Source organism: Mastigoproctus giganteus, chromosome 7 (assembly GCF_048544385.1).
Source record: "Mastigoproctus giganteus isolate SK-2022 chromosome 7, ASM4854438v1, whole genome shotgun sequence".
NCBI lineage: Eukaryota > Metazoa > Arthropoda > Arachnida > Uropygi > Thelyphonidae > Mastigoproctus > Mastigoproctus giganteus.
This window is the reverse complement of record NC_143581.1, coordinates 154,185,412-154,202,143: the sequence shown is the minus strand read 5'-3', so window position 1 is coordinate 154,202,143 and position 16,732 is coordinate 154,185,412. Positions and strand designations below refer to the sequence as shown.

The 16,732-nt window shown below is 35.0% G+C and overlaps 1 protein-coding gene across 3 annotated transcripts in view; it reads right to left on the bottom strand.

Annotated features, from left to right (window-relative positions):
- LOC150083270 (secretory carrier-associated membrane protein 1-like) overlaps positions 1–16,732 on the bottom strand; it is a 202,693-nt gene that overhangs the window by 158,379 nt on the left and 27,582 nt on the right. For all 3 annotated transcript variants that reach the window (XM_090377142.1, XM_090377143.1, XM_090377144.1), the window contains exon 3: positions 7,051–7,164. In XM_090377142.1, coding sequence (XP_090233268.1) covers positions 7,051–7,164 — 114 coding nt within the window. The remainder of the gene's footprint in view (positions 1–7,050; positions 7,165–16,732) is intronic.

Below are 16,732 nucleotides of genomic sequence, written 5' to 3'. Positions count from 1 at the left end.
CCCTGGCAGACATACCCTGGTCCTGTTCCACCTATCCTTTTTACAAAGCATGTTTTCCGTTTCCCTGAGAATAGAGTCACCAACAACTACTAGTTCCTTTGGGACCAGCGCATTCTGCCTTGGGGGCTGCCGCTGTGTTGCGCGATGACCAAGTGCAAGCTCTAGCATTGGTGTGGGCAGCTGAGAGCTTGATGGGCCCCTCACTTGTAATCCTTCGAGGGCATCCACCCTGTCCTTCAAGCTCTCATATAGGCCCATAACAATGCTGAGTTGACGCCTGATTTCCTTACACTCCTTGCATCGTGTACATACAAAGACATCCCCAATGGCAGTATCATGTCCCATACCTGACTGCTCCGCAAACATCAAGCAAATAGTGCATCTTAAAAGGCTGTGTTAATGATATCGACGAAGATATATCAGGCTTAACGTCCAAATTTGCAGATGATACAAAGGTTGGCAGGGTTGTTAATGACAGTATGCTACTGCAAAAGGATCTAGAAAAGTTAGGTAGATGGGCTGAAAAGTGGCATGAAGTTTAATATTGAATGCAAAGTACTGCATATGGGTAGTAGTAACCCAAGAGAAACGTACCAACAGTGTGGTACTACACTCAGGGAGTGTGGAGAATGAAAAAGACCTGGAGAGTAATTGTGCAGTTGAATATGAAGTTCTCTGAGCAGTGCAGATGGGCTGCCAGAGCAGGTCATGGAGTTTTGTCAATGATATATAGGAATTTTGCTAGCAGAGACAAGGAGGTGATTATACCTTTTTACAAGGCAATGGTCAGGCCACACTTTGAGTACTGCTTACAGGTCTGGAGGCCTCATTTTAGGAAGGATGTAGAGTTGCTAGAACGAGTACAGAGAAGGGTAACAAGATTGGTGAGAGGAACAAAGGGGGTTCTCTTACCACGAGAGACTTAAATTTTGTCAGTTGTAGCATCTGGAGACTAGGTACCTGCGAGGTGATCTGACTGAGGTGTACAAGGCCTTGAATGGTTTGAGCAGGCAAAATGCTAATGGGATAATTCCACTTGCTGAGATTAAGAACCTGAGGGGTGGCATAGATTGAAATTGTCAGTTTTTAATGACAAGAAAGTATGTTATACTAGCATACCCCCGCTATTCACGGTATCTCTATTCGCGATCGCCGATTTAATATAAAATGAAACCTAAAAAAATTTGAATTTTAAAGCGCCGTGAATATTTTCCGCCATAAAAAAACATGGGCGTGGCTAGAATTATCTTTCCCGGTCAAAACAGCGCTCAGTGGGTGGGGGGAGAGGGGTGACAAAATCGTGAGCATGGATGTTTCTCGCTAATCCTTGTTCAGTATGTGTTATGCGCTTGTCATGGAAGGTTTCGTCGTTTGCTATTAATTTATATGCTTATAAATTGAATAAATTTATCAATTTATAAACTGATATACTTACAAAAATGATAAATCTACCGTTTTGCAGTGTAAAACAGACTTTTTCGAGTGTGTTAACGGAAGAAAGTGACTTTATTGTGGACAAGTTCTTTCTAACCCTACAAAAATATGGCTACGAATAACAAGGGAAATGTGAAAAGATCAAAGAAGGTGGTGATGACATTAGCGAATAAAATTGAGTTATTAGGCGAAATTTCTAATGGTGAAAGTGTCTCCTCAGTGGCAAAACATTATAAAATCAATGAGTCAACGGTACGATCAATCAAAAAATCGGAAGAAAAAATCCGCCGTAGTGTCCGTGAAAATGCGCTAATTGCTTCAAAAATTTGCTCTGTAACTCGTGATGTTAAATTAGAAAAAATGGAAAAAGCTTTAAATCTGTGGATAGAAGGCCGAACTCAAAATAAAATTCCGTTAAGTTCACTCATCAATCGTGAAAAGGCAAAACTCCTTTATCAACACTTTAGCGGAACTGGTGATAGCACTGGTGGAATAAGTTTTTTTGCTAGCAAAGGCACTGGTTTGAAAGAATTGTTTGAAATTTCTAATAAATATTACATTTAATATTAAATTGTTTCTTATTTTCATTTCGATGCCATATGCTTGCATTTCACTATGTACATTGTCATAATATTAGTAAATTAATAAGAGGAGTATACCTCAATATAGTACGTGGAACACTTCCGTATGATACCCACCAGAAATTAAAACGGAAAAAACGAAAAAATCGACAACTTACCGATACATTAAAGTAAAATATAAATAATTAAAGTAAAATATAAATAATTAAATAATCAATTTAACACAATTCAAAATCAATTCAAAACAATTAAAATTCAAATTAACGCAATTAAAAGAATCTAACGAAAATATTCAAAACGATTTTCCTTCCTGAAGCTGACAATGCTTTTCGACCGACTGTCGTGATCACAGGAATGAAAATTACCGAATCAGGCTAAACCTGCAACTTAAATAGTGATTGTGTCTTCGCGCATGCGCGTAAAGGTCCACGCATCGGAGATCAAATATGGCCGCCGAACATTAACAGAATTCTCGTGTAATTTAATTTCAACGGTTTCTGCAATTAATAGTCGCGTATAATTACGTTGAACGTTAAGTATTTTGGCCTCGTTAAATAAAAAAGTATGTTTTTCGTTAATGGCATGAAAGGCTAATTCTGATGCTGCTGAACGAGAAGCACGAACTGAGGCTTCGTGTTGATTTACACGGATATTAAGAGAAAACCGCGTCGAACCCTGATAAGACGAGTCGCAATCACCGCAAGAAATGTTGTATACTAGATCATTAATTTGTGTTGCGAACGCCGAAAGAACCGAGCGATTGTTCAGTATAGTGTGTAACTTCCGTATAGGCCTAGCTATAATCTTAAATTCGGTATCTTTAAAGAATCTGTTAAGCTGTTTGTGCCACTGTTCAACATATGGGACAGAAATAAAGTATTTTTTGATATTACTATTGTTGATTGGTGCAGTATTTTGTATCCTATCCTTAGCTTGTACCCTAATTCGATTTATTGTGTTAATGGGATAACCCCTGTTCAAGAATCTGCTAGTTAATATTTGTATTTCTGAGTCTAAAGCAGAATCCGTCGTTGAATATTTATAGGCATTTAGAAATTGATTAAAGATAATCGATCTTTTGTAGGTGAACGGGTGGTAGCTATTATAATGTAAAAGCATACCGGTGTTTGTGGGTTTTCGATAGATGCTAAATTGTATTTTGTTCGAGTCCCGGGTAAGCGTGAAATTTAGAAAGTTTAATGACTTAGTATCCGTATCTTCCCTTTCCAATGTAAATTTGAGTCTAGAATGAATATTATTAAACGAATGTAAAATGTCTTGGATAGTACTGCTATCGGTAATAACTAGAACATCGTCTAAATACCTCCCATAGTATGTGATACGGGGACGAAAAGGTGTCAAATGTATCTGCTCAATCGTTGAGAGATAGATCTCTGACATTAAGCCACTCAGGCTCAAACCCATTGGTAATCCAAAAATTTGTTTGTACACCTTGTCTCGAAAGGTGATGTAGTTAGCCTCAACTAATAGTTTAATTAAGTGAAAAATCTCCTTTATAGGCAGCTTCGTATAATTAATCGGTGTCGAGTTTTTATTTAACATATCCCAAATAATATCTAATGTGTATTCAACGTTTACATTCGTATATAATGAGGTAACATCTAATGAGAATAAATTGTCATTGTCGCCGAGTCTACAGTCTTTAAGATTATTAAATAATGTATCGTAATTCTTAATCCCAAATTGTATAACCTGTCTAAAAGGTTTTATAATGCTATATACATGTGTGGCTAAGGCTGAAAATGCCGAGTTCCTGTAGGAAACAATAGGTCGAATCGGAAATCCAGGCTTGTGTAATTTTACCTGACCAAAAAGTGCAGGAATATTGTATGTTCTGGACTTCAATTCCTTCAACTGAACCATAGTAATGTAGTCGTTTTTACGATATGTGGTTAACGTTTTATTGTATTGATTTACCAAATTGGTAAACAGTGTCGGGTCCACTTCACAATAAGTGGAGGTATCAGATACAACTGAATCTAACTTATTAATATAATCATGTTTATCTAGTATTACCACTGTATCTCCTTTATCTGCCCTCTGTATAATAATGTCCTTATTTTCTCGAAGTTCTCGTAAAGCTGAACTGTCATGTGTATTCAATTTAGGAAGTCGCGTTTCTTTTATGTTATTCACTACTTGGTTAACTTGTTGAATAAATACATCTTTTTGTGGAACACTACGAAGTCCAAATTCAATATCAATTACGCATTGTTTTTTTGGCAGCTTTCGAGGTGGTAAATTATAATTTAATCCTTTGGATAAAAGTGAAATCCCACAGACACATAACGCACTACCACAGAATATGTCGGCTAGTTCACGAACACCCCCTCACCCAGTATCCAACGAACCGACATATCAACAGGTTACAAATCTTTCCTCGTGTACACTATCGCAGGACCAGATTTCACTTTCATCCAAAGGATTAAATTATAATTTACCACCTCGAAAGCTGCCAAAAAAACAATGCGTAATTGATATTGAATTTGGACTTCGTAGTGTTCCACAAAAAGATGTATTTATTCAACAAGTTAACCAAGTAGTGAATAACATAAAAGAAACGCGACTTCCTAAATTGAATACACATGACAGTTCAGCTTTACGAGAACTTCGAGAAAATAAGGACATTATTATACAGAGGGCAGATAAAGGAGATACAGTGGTAATACTAGATAAACATGATTATATTAATAAGTTAGATTCAGTTGTATCTGATACCTCCACTTATTGTGAAGTGGACCCGACACTGTTTACCAATTTGGTAAATCAATACAATAAAACGTTAACCACATATCGTAAAAACGACTACATTACTATGGTTCAGTTGAAGGAATTGAAGTCCAGAACATACAATATTCCTGCACTTTTTGGTCAGGTAAAATTACACAAGCCTGGATTTCCGATTCGACCTATTGTTTCCTACAGGAACTCGGCATTTTCAGCCTTAGCCACACATGTATATAGCATTATAAAACCTTTTAGACAGGTTATACAATTTGGGATTAAGAATTACGATACATTATTTAATAATCTTAAAGACTGTAGACTCGGCGACAATGACAATTTATTCTCATTAGATGTTACCTCATTATATACGAATGTAAACGTTGAATACACATTAGATATTATTTGGGATATGTTAAATAAAAACTCGACACCGATTAATTATACGAAGCTGCCTATAAAGGAGATTTTTCACTTAATTAAACTATTAGTTGAGGCTAACTACATCACCTTTCGAGACAAGGTGTACAAACAAATTTTTGGATTACCAATGGGTTTGAGCCTGAGTGGCTTAATGTCAGAGATCTATCTCTCAACGATTGAGCAGATACATTTGACACCTTTTCGTCCCCGTATCACATACTATGGGAGGTATTTAGACGATGTTCTAGTTATTACCGATAGCAGTACTATCCAAGACATTTTACATTCGTTTAATAATATTCATTCTAGACTCAAATTTACATTGGAAAGGGAAGATACGGATACTAAGTCATTAAACTTTCTAAATTTCACGCTTACCCGGGACTCGAACAAAATACAATTTAGCATCTATCGAAAACCCACAAACACCGGTATGCTTTTACATTATAATAGCTACCACCCGTTCACCTACAAAAGATCGATTATCTTTAATCAATTTCTAAATGCCTATAAATATTCAACGACGGATTCTGCTTTAGACTCAGAAATACAAATATTAACTAGCAGATTCTTGAACAGGGGTTATCCCATTAACACAATAAATCGAATTAGGGTACAAGCTAAGGATAGGATACAAAATACTGCACCAATCAACAATAGTAATATCAAAAAATACTTTATTTCTGTCCCATATGTTGAACAGTGGCACAAACAGCTTAACAGATTCTTTAAAGATACCGAATTTAAGATTATAGCTAGGCCTATACGGAAGTTACACACTATACTGAACAATCGCTCGGTTCTTTCGGCGTTCGCAACACAAATTAATGATCTAGTATACAACATTTCTTGCGGTGATTGCGACTCGTCTTATCAGGGTTCGACGCGGTTTTCTCTTAATATCCGTGTAAATCAACACGAAGCCTCAGTTCGTGCTTCTCGTTCAGCAGCATCAGAATTAGCCTTTCATGCCATTAACGAAAAACATACTTTTTTATTTAACGAGGCCAAAATACTTAACGTTCAACGTAATTATACGCGACTATTAATTGCAGAAACCGTTGAAATTAAATTACACGAGAATTCTGTTAATGTTCGGCGGCCATATTTGATCTCCGATGCGTGGACCTTTACGCGCATGCGCGAAGACACAATCACTATTTAAGTTGCAGGTTTAGCCTGATTCGGTAATTTTCATTCCTGTGATCACGACAGTCGGTCGAAAAGCATTGTCAGCTTCAGGAAGGAAAATCGTTTTGAATATTTTCGTTAGATTCTTTTAATTGCGTTAATTTGAATTTTAATTGTTTTGAATTGATTTTGAATTGTGTTAAATTGATTATTTAATTATTTATATTTTACTTTAATTATTTATATTTTACTTTAATGTATCGGTAAGTTGTCGATTTTTTCGTTTTTTCTGTTTTAATTTCTGGTGGGTATCATACGGAAGTGTTCCACGTACTATATTGAGGTATACTCCTCTTATTAATTTACTAATATTATTATCAACGTAGAACATATTGAGTATTACAGCTCTGATTCATACTATTGTCATAATATGAAGGTACATATAATACATAGACAAAATTTTAGATTAGTTTTTCTTACGTATTTCATACTTTGGAACGGAACCCCTTTATTACTATGGGAGCCATAACTCAGTATTTGCGTTTTCGTTATTCGCGACATTTCTCAGGAACGTAACCCCTGCGAATAGCGGGGGTTTACTGTATAAAAAATATGAAGCAGGCCTACTGGATGTTAATCAAAAATTTCTATCTTAAATTTTTAAATAATAAATTCTATATTAAATTGAAATGAAGTGATACTTCGTTTTAATAATAATATTATTATTATTATATACCTCTTGTCTCTTCTGCATATTGCTGGCATTATATTCTCGCCTTGGTGAAGAAGCTGAAGAAGGCTCCATTACAGCTGGATGGTTACTTGAGTCATTCAACGAATCTCCCTGTGCCTATTTTAACAAATAAATAAGATTTTCTAAACTAATCAAACAATTCACTATTGTCACATCTAACTCAAGTGTTCTATTCTTCCCTACAAAAATTAAAGATGACTATTGAGGAGCTAGCACCCTAACGTCAGCTGATGTATGCATGGCTAGAGATGTAAATAAACCATACATTTTGGGATATTTATCATTAAAATAACCAAAAAAATAAGAATTACAAGTAATCATAATAGTGCAGTTATTAGCAGTTCTATAATAAAATTGTTTTACAATTATGTAATTCTAAAAGTTAGATGCGAACAAGTTAGTGTTCTCTATGTAATCATTCTGTTGGACATTTTTCACCACCTATGATGTTAAGAAATAAGAAAGGTACAAACCCAACAAGAGAATTCTGCAATATAAACCAACAAGGCTAGAACTATAAGCACAAATTTGGATAATATCTTTTACAAGTGGATTAAATATCAGAAGAAAGGTATTCTAATTTTTAGTCACATGCTTTGTAAAAATTTATTTATTTATTTTTTTTTATTATTTTACTGTCATACCAGTCGTCATACCAGGTCGCCAGATTTTTTCTGTTAGCAGACTTACAGTGATAACCACAAGAATTGCATTTTTTGTTACTGATAATTTTTATGCATTTTATATGCATGAAATAGACAAAATTACTATTGTGATTTCATTTTTCCTTTCTATTCATCACTGTAAGTAAATCGAAATCACAATAGTAATTTTGTCTATTTCATGCATATAAAATGCATAAAAATTATCAGTAACAAAAAATGCAATTCTTGTGGTTATCACTGTAAGTCTGCTAACAGAAAAAGTCTGGCAACCTGGTATGACGACTGGAAGCAAAAGTTCGACCTTTGCTTCAGAGACAGAATATAATACTGAGCATAAATGCATGAATTAATGCTCAGTATCTGAATTAAAAAAAAAAAAAAAAACAAGTTCCAGGCAACAGATGTCCAGCTTTTTTTTTTTTTTTTTTTTTTTTTTTTAATGTCAAACCACATCAAACATTACTACATTACGAACATTACTTGGAACATTACTACATTACGAACATTACTTGAGAGCTTGCAGGTCAAACACATTATTTCTTAAAATATATATATATATATATATTTTTTTTTAAGATAGCTTATATTAGCCTATTAGATAATATGTAAATAGAAAGCGTTTCAATTAAAAAGCACTAGGATCTACCTTGCTTTTAAGTTTTGGCTATTTTGTCATGTAGACTCTTTTTGTCATATCTGGGTTTCATTTTTGATGTAAAATTGAGTACGTATTACCATTTTGATTATGAAATTTCTAAATTTAAATCGTGCTTGATTAACTGCTTTTTTATCTCAATGGAAATTTGAACAGTTTTCCCATTGAGGAAAAAAAATGTCACTTGTGTACTAGCATCATACTAGTACTCTCTGAAATGAACATAAATCAATTTTATTTGAAAAAAAAAAAAAAAAATGAAAGATGGTTATATGTGATGTTTGCTCTGCTTTTCAGTATGCATGTTTTGGCTGCACAACAGTAATTAATGTCACGTTTTCTTGTGCTTACAATCATCATTGGCTTGCTAATTTCCTTCAAATAAAATAAGTTTACTTGTTTCAGAAACACACCAATGACCTTTTTAGACTAAATGCCATTAAGAAAAAAAAGCAGATAATTAAGCAAAATCTACATTTAGAAATTGTAAAATCTAAATGGTAATCATCATCATCATCAGCCATTTTCAATCCACTGCAGGATAAAGGACTCCCCAGCAACTTTCCAGTTCCTTCTGTTTTGAGCACTGGCCATCCATTTACTACCCAAAAACTCATGAATTTCATCTATCCATCTCCACCTTTGTCTTCCAGGTTTTCTTCTAGCTCCTCTTGGGTACCATTCTGTTATTTTCTTAGTCCATCTGTCATCATGTCTTCGAGCTATGTGTCCTGCCCAAGACCATTTTAGTTCTTTAGTTTTGATAAGAATGTCCTTTACTTGAGTTTGCTGCCTAATCCGTGTGTTTCTCTTTTTATCTAACAGTCTGATTCCCAATATAATTCGTTCCATTCTTCACTATGTAGTTCTCAGCTTCTCTTCCATTCTTTTGGTGAGTGCCCAAGTTTCACTTCCATAAGTTATGGTGGGGTGTATACATTGGTTCATTATTTTACCTTTCAGACAAATTGGGATATTGCACCTCAGTATGTGACTATATTTCCTGAATACTATCCATTCAAAATTTATTCTTCTCTTGACTTCCAGCCATTTATCATTATTACAGCTAATAACTTGTCCCAGATAAATATATGACTCCACCTTTTCAATTACTGCTCCTTCAATCATTATTTCCCTTTCTGTGGCATACTTGTTCATCATTACTTTTGTTTTAGCCATATTCATCTTTAGTCCAAAATCCTTACTAACTGTGCATAACTGATTAAGATTTTCCTCTAATTCTTTGGGATCATGGTTTATGACCACAATGTCATCTGCAAATCGTAAATGGTTTAGGTACTCTCCGTTCACATTGACTCCTTTCTGCGACCAGTCTAATCTTCTGAAAGCTTCCTCAAGGGCAGCAGTAAACAGCTTCGGAGATATTGTGTCTCCTTGTCGCACTCCTTTCTCAATTTTAAATTTCCTATTGTCTTTGTCTAGTTTAATAAAGGAGGTAGCACTCTCATATATTTTCTTCAAAATCATAATATATGGGGTATCTATGTCTTGTCTTTCCAGTGCCCGAAATGTTGCCTTATGCTGTATAGAGTCCAATGCCTTTTCATAATCCATAAATGCCAGGCATAATGGTGTTTTATATTCATTTGCTTTCTCCATTAGCTGTGATATTACATGAAGGTGATCCATAGTTGAGAATCCTGTCCTAAAGCCAGCTTGCTCTTTTGGTTGATTCTCATCAAGTATTCTTTCTAATCTGTTAGTAATGACCCTTGAACAACTTGTAGATGTGGGATAACAAGCTAATTGGTCTATAATTTCCAATTTCTGATTTATCTCCTTTCTTATGCAGCAAAACTATGATTACATTATTCCACTGCTTGGGCATCACACCTTTTCTAATGCACTTTGTGAAGAGCCTTGCCAGTTTTTGTGTTATGTCTCTTCCTCCCAATTTTAACAACTCTACAGTAACTTCATCTTCCCCCGGGGTTTTCCGATTCTTCATTTTCTTCAATGCATGTTCTACCTCATGAGGAAGAATATCAGGTATGTCGTATGTGTTGCTACTTTGCAATCCATCTTCCCCACTGCTGGCATCATTCCCTCGCTCCTTGTATAATTCTCTATAGTAGTCTTCTGCTATTTGAATTATGCCTTCTCTGCTGTTTATAAGTACACCATCGCTATTCTTCAGTTTCAGTATCATTTGTCTTTCTGTATTAATGCTCATGGCTGCTGATTTAAATCCTTTGTTTTCCCTTAATCTTGTTCTACTTTTCTTGTGTTAAATCTTCTTATGTCCTCTCTGAGCCTCTTTCTAATGGCTTTGCATAACTCAGTATACTCAATTTTTTCCCTGTCAGTGTTTTTTTTTTGCTCTTCATTTGTCGTCTTCGGTTCATCATGACAAGTGTTTTTTTGACTTGATTAAATGGTAATACATACTCCTTATTTATACTTGTTTTAGCATAAAATTCAAAAATTTCATGCTAAAATTGCCTTTTAATTGAAATACCCTATATATAAATGATAATAATTTGGTATTTTGTATAATAAAATAAATTTAGTATGAAGTGGATATTTCTTGATTCAAAAAAGTTTTCAGAATATTTTGAAAAATCAATAAGCCCAGCTCTACTTCATTTCTTTCTAGATACCAGTCATCCTTTTAAATACAAAATTTCTTTTCCAACAGCTTTTTACGCCTTTATGACAATAGCAACAAGTCACACACTTAATTTTCAGGAAATGTTTTTGAAGAATATGAATTTATATCTACTGTGCACATTTAAAATGAAAATTAATTTTGTGATTCATTTTTTTGTACAAAGGGAAGTTAAAAACAATATTTATTAGTCACTGCAACCCTGGGGAGGTTAATATTTCTACCTCTATTTTTACTTCTGCCACTTTAGAATCATGTAATATAAAAATATTTTTTAAGTTGTGGCATATCATAAGAAAGAAAACACAAAAGCACATTATGAAAATATTTATTATAAATGGAAAAAAAAAAAAAAAACCACTGGAAAACTGGCCTAGATATAGCGACCGCTGACAAACTAAATTAACATAAATTTAAAATAAATAAATAATATCTACATAAAATACTAAAACAGATATAAAATATAAGTGTTAAAATATAATAAGATAAAAGCTTTAAAATTCAACAAGATAAAAGTGTTAAAATACAATAAGATAAAAGCTTTAAAATTCAACAAGATAAAAGTGTTAAAATACAATAAGATAAAAGCTTTAAAATTCAACAAGATAAAAGTGTTAAAATACAATAAGAAAAGCATTAAAATACGATAAAATAAGGACAAAACTAATAAAATGTACAGAAACTTTCAAGAAGAAGTGTCTCTTCAACAGCTTGATGAAGATGCAGTAGCACTTCGTTTTGAAAGCTACTGCATATTTTATTGTATTTTAACACTTTCATTTTATATCTGTTTTAGTATTTTATGTAGATATTATTTATTTATTTTAAATTTATATTAATTTAGTTTGTCGGGTCATCGCTAGAAAGTTTTGTTAAAAAAACACTGTTAAAGTCTAACAAATTTAATTTTATTATCAGAATATGAAAAAAAAAAAAAAAATATATATATATATATATATATATATATATATATATATATATAATGTAATATAAAAGTTAGGCAAAAGGTAATAAAAATAAATAAAAATATAAATATAAGGCTATCATTAGAGGCAGCAAATGCAAATCCTCCACATGAAGCCTAATTATATCTGATAAATAAAATACATCTGATATTTAAAATAAAATAAAAACATCAGCCAATAGTACGGCAAAAAGGTAGAGCGAAACACAACGTAAAATAATATAAAATAAACAAACAAGGAAAGGAAAGTAATGGTAATAAGACAAAAAAGTAGTCGATAATCCCCTGTATAATTTAGTCATTAAACCCAATTAATATTGGGTTTAATGATGTCGATATGGGGCATGATGGTCAGTCTATCATTTGGATATTTTAATTTTTTGTAGTTTCTTTAACCCCCTTTTTGGTGATATTTCACGTCTTTTGGAACTGGTACCTTCTGGGGAGGAACCGCTAAATTATTTATAATTGGCATTATTTTAAAATTACATCGTTTTTATTAATTGGGTTTAATGACTAAATTATACAGGGGATTATCGACTACTTTTTTGTCTTATTACCCTTACTTTCCTTTCCTTGTTTGTTTATTTTATATTATTTTACGTTGTGTTTCGCTCTACCTTTTTGCCGTACTACTGGCTGATGTTTTTATTTTATTATTATTATTATTATTATTATTAATGGCCATATGGTACAAGGAAGCCTGAGGCTTATGCTGCAACAGCCAAAAAAAAAAATTCCCAAGTTACCCCCTGAGAGAGAGAGAGAGAGAGAGAGAGAGAGAGAGAGAGAGAGAGAGAGAGAGAGAGAGAAGTAGAAAGGAATCACCAAGAAAGAGAAGAATGATGATATCCAGCTCAGGACCCTGGGTTTGCCAAGCCCATACTCACTAGATGTGAGCCCCCGGGGTTGTTTTAAATATCAGATGTATTTTATTTATCAGATATAATTAGGCTTCATGTGGAGGATTTGCATTTGCTGCCTCTAATGATAGCCTTATATTTATATTTTTATTTATTTTTATTACCTTTTGCCTAACTTTTATATTACATTATATAATTAGTGGCAGTAGTGGGTTGATATGCTAAATAAGCAGCGCCTGTGCTGCCATCTATTCTTTTCTTTCTATTATATAAGCTGGTTAAGCTTACATTATGTCAGTGGTGTGGCTCTGATCTAGAGTGCTGTCTGTTCTATAGATTATTTCTCGCTGCATAAGGACCACCGCCATGCAAATACTCTGCATTGGTTGATCTATCGGAGAATGGTAGGGTGGTTTGGTTCTTCGATATTTCCGCCTTTGCGATGATTTGTATGACGATTGAAATGCAGCGATTCCATGACCATTATTGGCCTCGTGGTCCTCTGTCGATATGGGGCATGATGGTCAGTCTATCATTTGGATATTTTTTTTTGTAGTTTCTTTAACCCCCTTTTTGGTGATATTTCACGTCTTTTGGAACTGGTACCTTCTGGGGAGGAACCGCTAAATTATTTATAATTGGCATTATTTTAAAATTACATCGTTTTTATTAATTGGGTTTAATGACTAAATTATACAGGGGATTATCGACTACTTTTTTGTCTTATTACCCTTACTTTCCTTTCCTTGTTTGTTTATTTTATATTATTTTACGTTGTGTTTCGCTCTACCTTTTTGCCGTACTACTGGCTGATGTTTTTATTTTATTTTAAATATCAGATGTATTTTATTTAATCAGATATATATATATATATATATATATATATATATATACACACACGGTGTCCCATATATATATGGGACACCATATGAAGACAGAACTAGACTGCAAGTGAATCAGTGAGTAGCATCAGTTGTCAGTTCTAATTGTAGAAGTGTTTGCTAAAAATGCTGCACATTTTTACTTGATGTAGTGTATGGCGAACAATGCATGAAGAGAGCATGTACCCATTTCACCCACAGCATGTGCAAAATCTTCACATAGGGGACAGTGCCACGCATCTTGAATTTTTTTCATTGGTTAAATGCCAATCGTGAAGTGCTTCCATTAATACTATTTACTGATGAAGCCACGTTTACCTGGAATGGAATCAACAACACACGTAACGCTCATTGATGGTCGCACGAGAATCCACATGGTACAGTGGAAACAAATTTCCAAATTCGTTTCTCAATCAATGTGTGGTGTGGTATGATTGATAACCTGTTGATAGGTCCAATTATTTTAGAACATCGAATGACAGGACACAATTACTTTCAATTTTTGCAAAATACATTAAGTAAACAACTAGAGACGTTCCTTTGGCCACACAGTGTGCTATGTACTTTCAGCATGATGGGGCCCAGGGACCCCTTCCCATTCTACCAGACGTGTGAAGCAACATCTGGACCGAATTTTCCCTAATCGGTGGATTGGTCGTGGTGGTGCCATTAACTGGCCACCAAGATCTCCAGACCTAACCCCATTAGATTTTTGTTTATGGGGTTGGATGAAGAGTGAAGTGTACAGAAGAAAGGTGGATACAAGAGATGATCTGCTAGCTTGCATAATGGATGCTGTTGCCCATATAAAGGAACATGAATATACACTTACACAAGCAACACGCGATGTTCTCATGAGAGCAGAAAAGTGCATTGAATTGAAGGTTACAATTTTGAAAATTTATTATAAACTGTTCCAAATTTGTCACTTGAAAAATAAATATTCAAATGCCTTTTATCTTGGAAATGACCTATCCTTTCACCTCCTGGAATATTGACCTTTCCTCCTGGGACACCCTATATATATATACACACAGCCAGGAAGAAATAAGCTAGTCTGTAGTCAACTCACAAAGGAGGTTAGGCAAGCGAAGGCAGATTAGGAGAAAACTTTGGCAAAGGATGCAAAAAAAACCAGCAAAGACTTCTTTACTTATGTAAACTCTGGAAGAAGGGGATGAATCAGATTGGCCCACTTGACATCGATGGTTCGACCGTTGATGACTCTGCTCAGATAGCTGACAAACTGAATGAGTATTTTGCATCTACACTCACATGAGGAATTCTGTAGGGAAGTGGAGGACAGAAGCATATTAAACTCTAACAGGGAGCTAAATGATTTTGTAATATCCTATCAAATTTGTCAGACAACACTTTCCCTTCACAAATCCATGCTGTGTCTGAATTATTGCTGCAGTCTTGTCTAGATGATCCTGCAATGCATTCTTTAACCGGTGACTCCATTACTTTACCCGGAACAGAAGTTAAACTAACTGGTCTGTAATTATTCGTGTCACCTAGTGGTTCCTTTATCTGAAGATTCTTAATGCATGAATAATCATTGTTGATAACGAGATCAAGAGTATTTCTCCCACTGGTTGCCTCTTGCACATTTTGCTGCAGAAAACAGTCATCCAATAAATACAAAAAAGTCTTGGCAGTCTGTGAGTGAACAACCCACAAGTTCCAGTCAATATCTGGAAAGTTAAAATCCCCCATTATAAGACATTCTGATTTACTAGCCCACTCTATTTCTCTGTACAGCTGTTCATTTTAGTCATCAGAGTCATTAGGCCTATAACACATTCCTACTCTCATTTTTGCTTTCCCAGTGCTTATGTCACACCAAACTGACTTAGCATTGGCCACCCATGTCAATTGGATGCACTGCCTTAGATTTTATGTTGTTCTTAACTAAGAGTATAACCCCTCCTATCCTGTCTGTCCTTTATTATGAGAGTATTCTCATCCTGATAATTTACTATTCAGCCAGCACCTGGGGCCAAAAGATTAATCATAGCCTATTAAGGAGATATTATCTGCTCCGGGCCCAACGCTTTTTCCTCCTTGTTACTTCAAGGGTCTATGGTCACACTCCAAGTCATCAACGGCAAACTACTGATACAGTATGAAGTAGCCTATCATTACCTACAATATCACAGAAGAAGACAAATACAGGCTAGGATAAACAACTTCAGCATAAATCTAGAAATATCACCAAAAGAAGATAAAGCCAGTATCATAAAAGCCATGACTGAGGCCTGGCAAGAGGAACGGACCAAATCAGACTAGGGAAGAACTATATTTCAGTTCCTTCCACTGGTTAGGATCTTTACAAAACAGGAAATTCAATGATTTCACCCAAGGCCTAAATCTTACATTCCTGCTGACAGGGCATGGAAGCATCAACTCCAAGCTGTTCACTCTCGGGCTTTCAAAATTGCTCCTGCAGCCTCCCAGAAACAGTGTCTTATATAATCTATGACTGTCGTATCTACGTGGACATTAGAACAGAACTACATCTGGAAACAAAATTTACAGCTTGGAAGAAGCACCACAACTGGTCTCCAGTAGAGACCATGGCATTCGCCAATTTTGCAGACAAGGTTTGTTTTCAAGGGAAGATGCAGAATACTACACTCAACACCCAACTGAAGAAACCTGCTACCACCTTCACCTGCTGTCCAACTACTTTCACTTCTCAAATTCTTTGTGGGAATGCCTCAACTGTACCTCCTCACTCCTCCTACCATTTCTCCTTTCTGTAACCCAAGCTCGTTTAATCATTTTTTTTTTCTGGAGGCCTTGGGGGATGCACCTCTCTGGAGGAACCTCTTCCTGGGCATACCATCAGTTCACTGTATACACCCTGGTGTGCCTCCTCGTGGCTAGGGATGGGAGGCAGGGGGCAGTGAACAAACTTGTTCTATGCCCCATGCCTGCAAAGATGCCAGGAGCTGGCAAACAACACTCAACAGAACAAACACACCACTCCACTTCACACCCA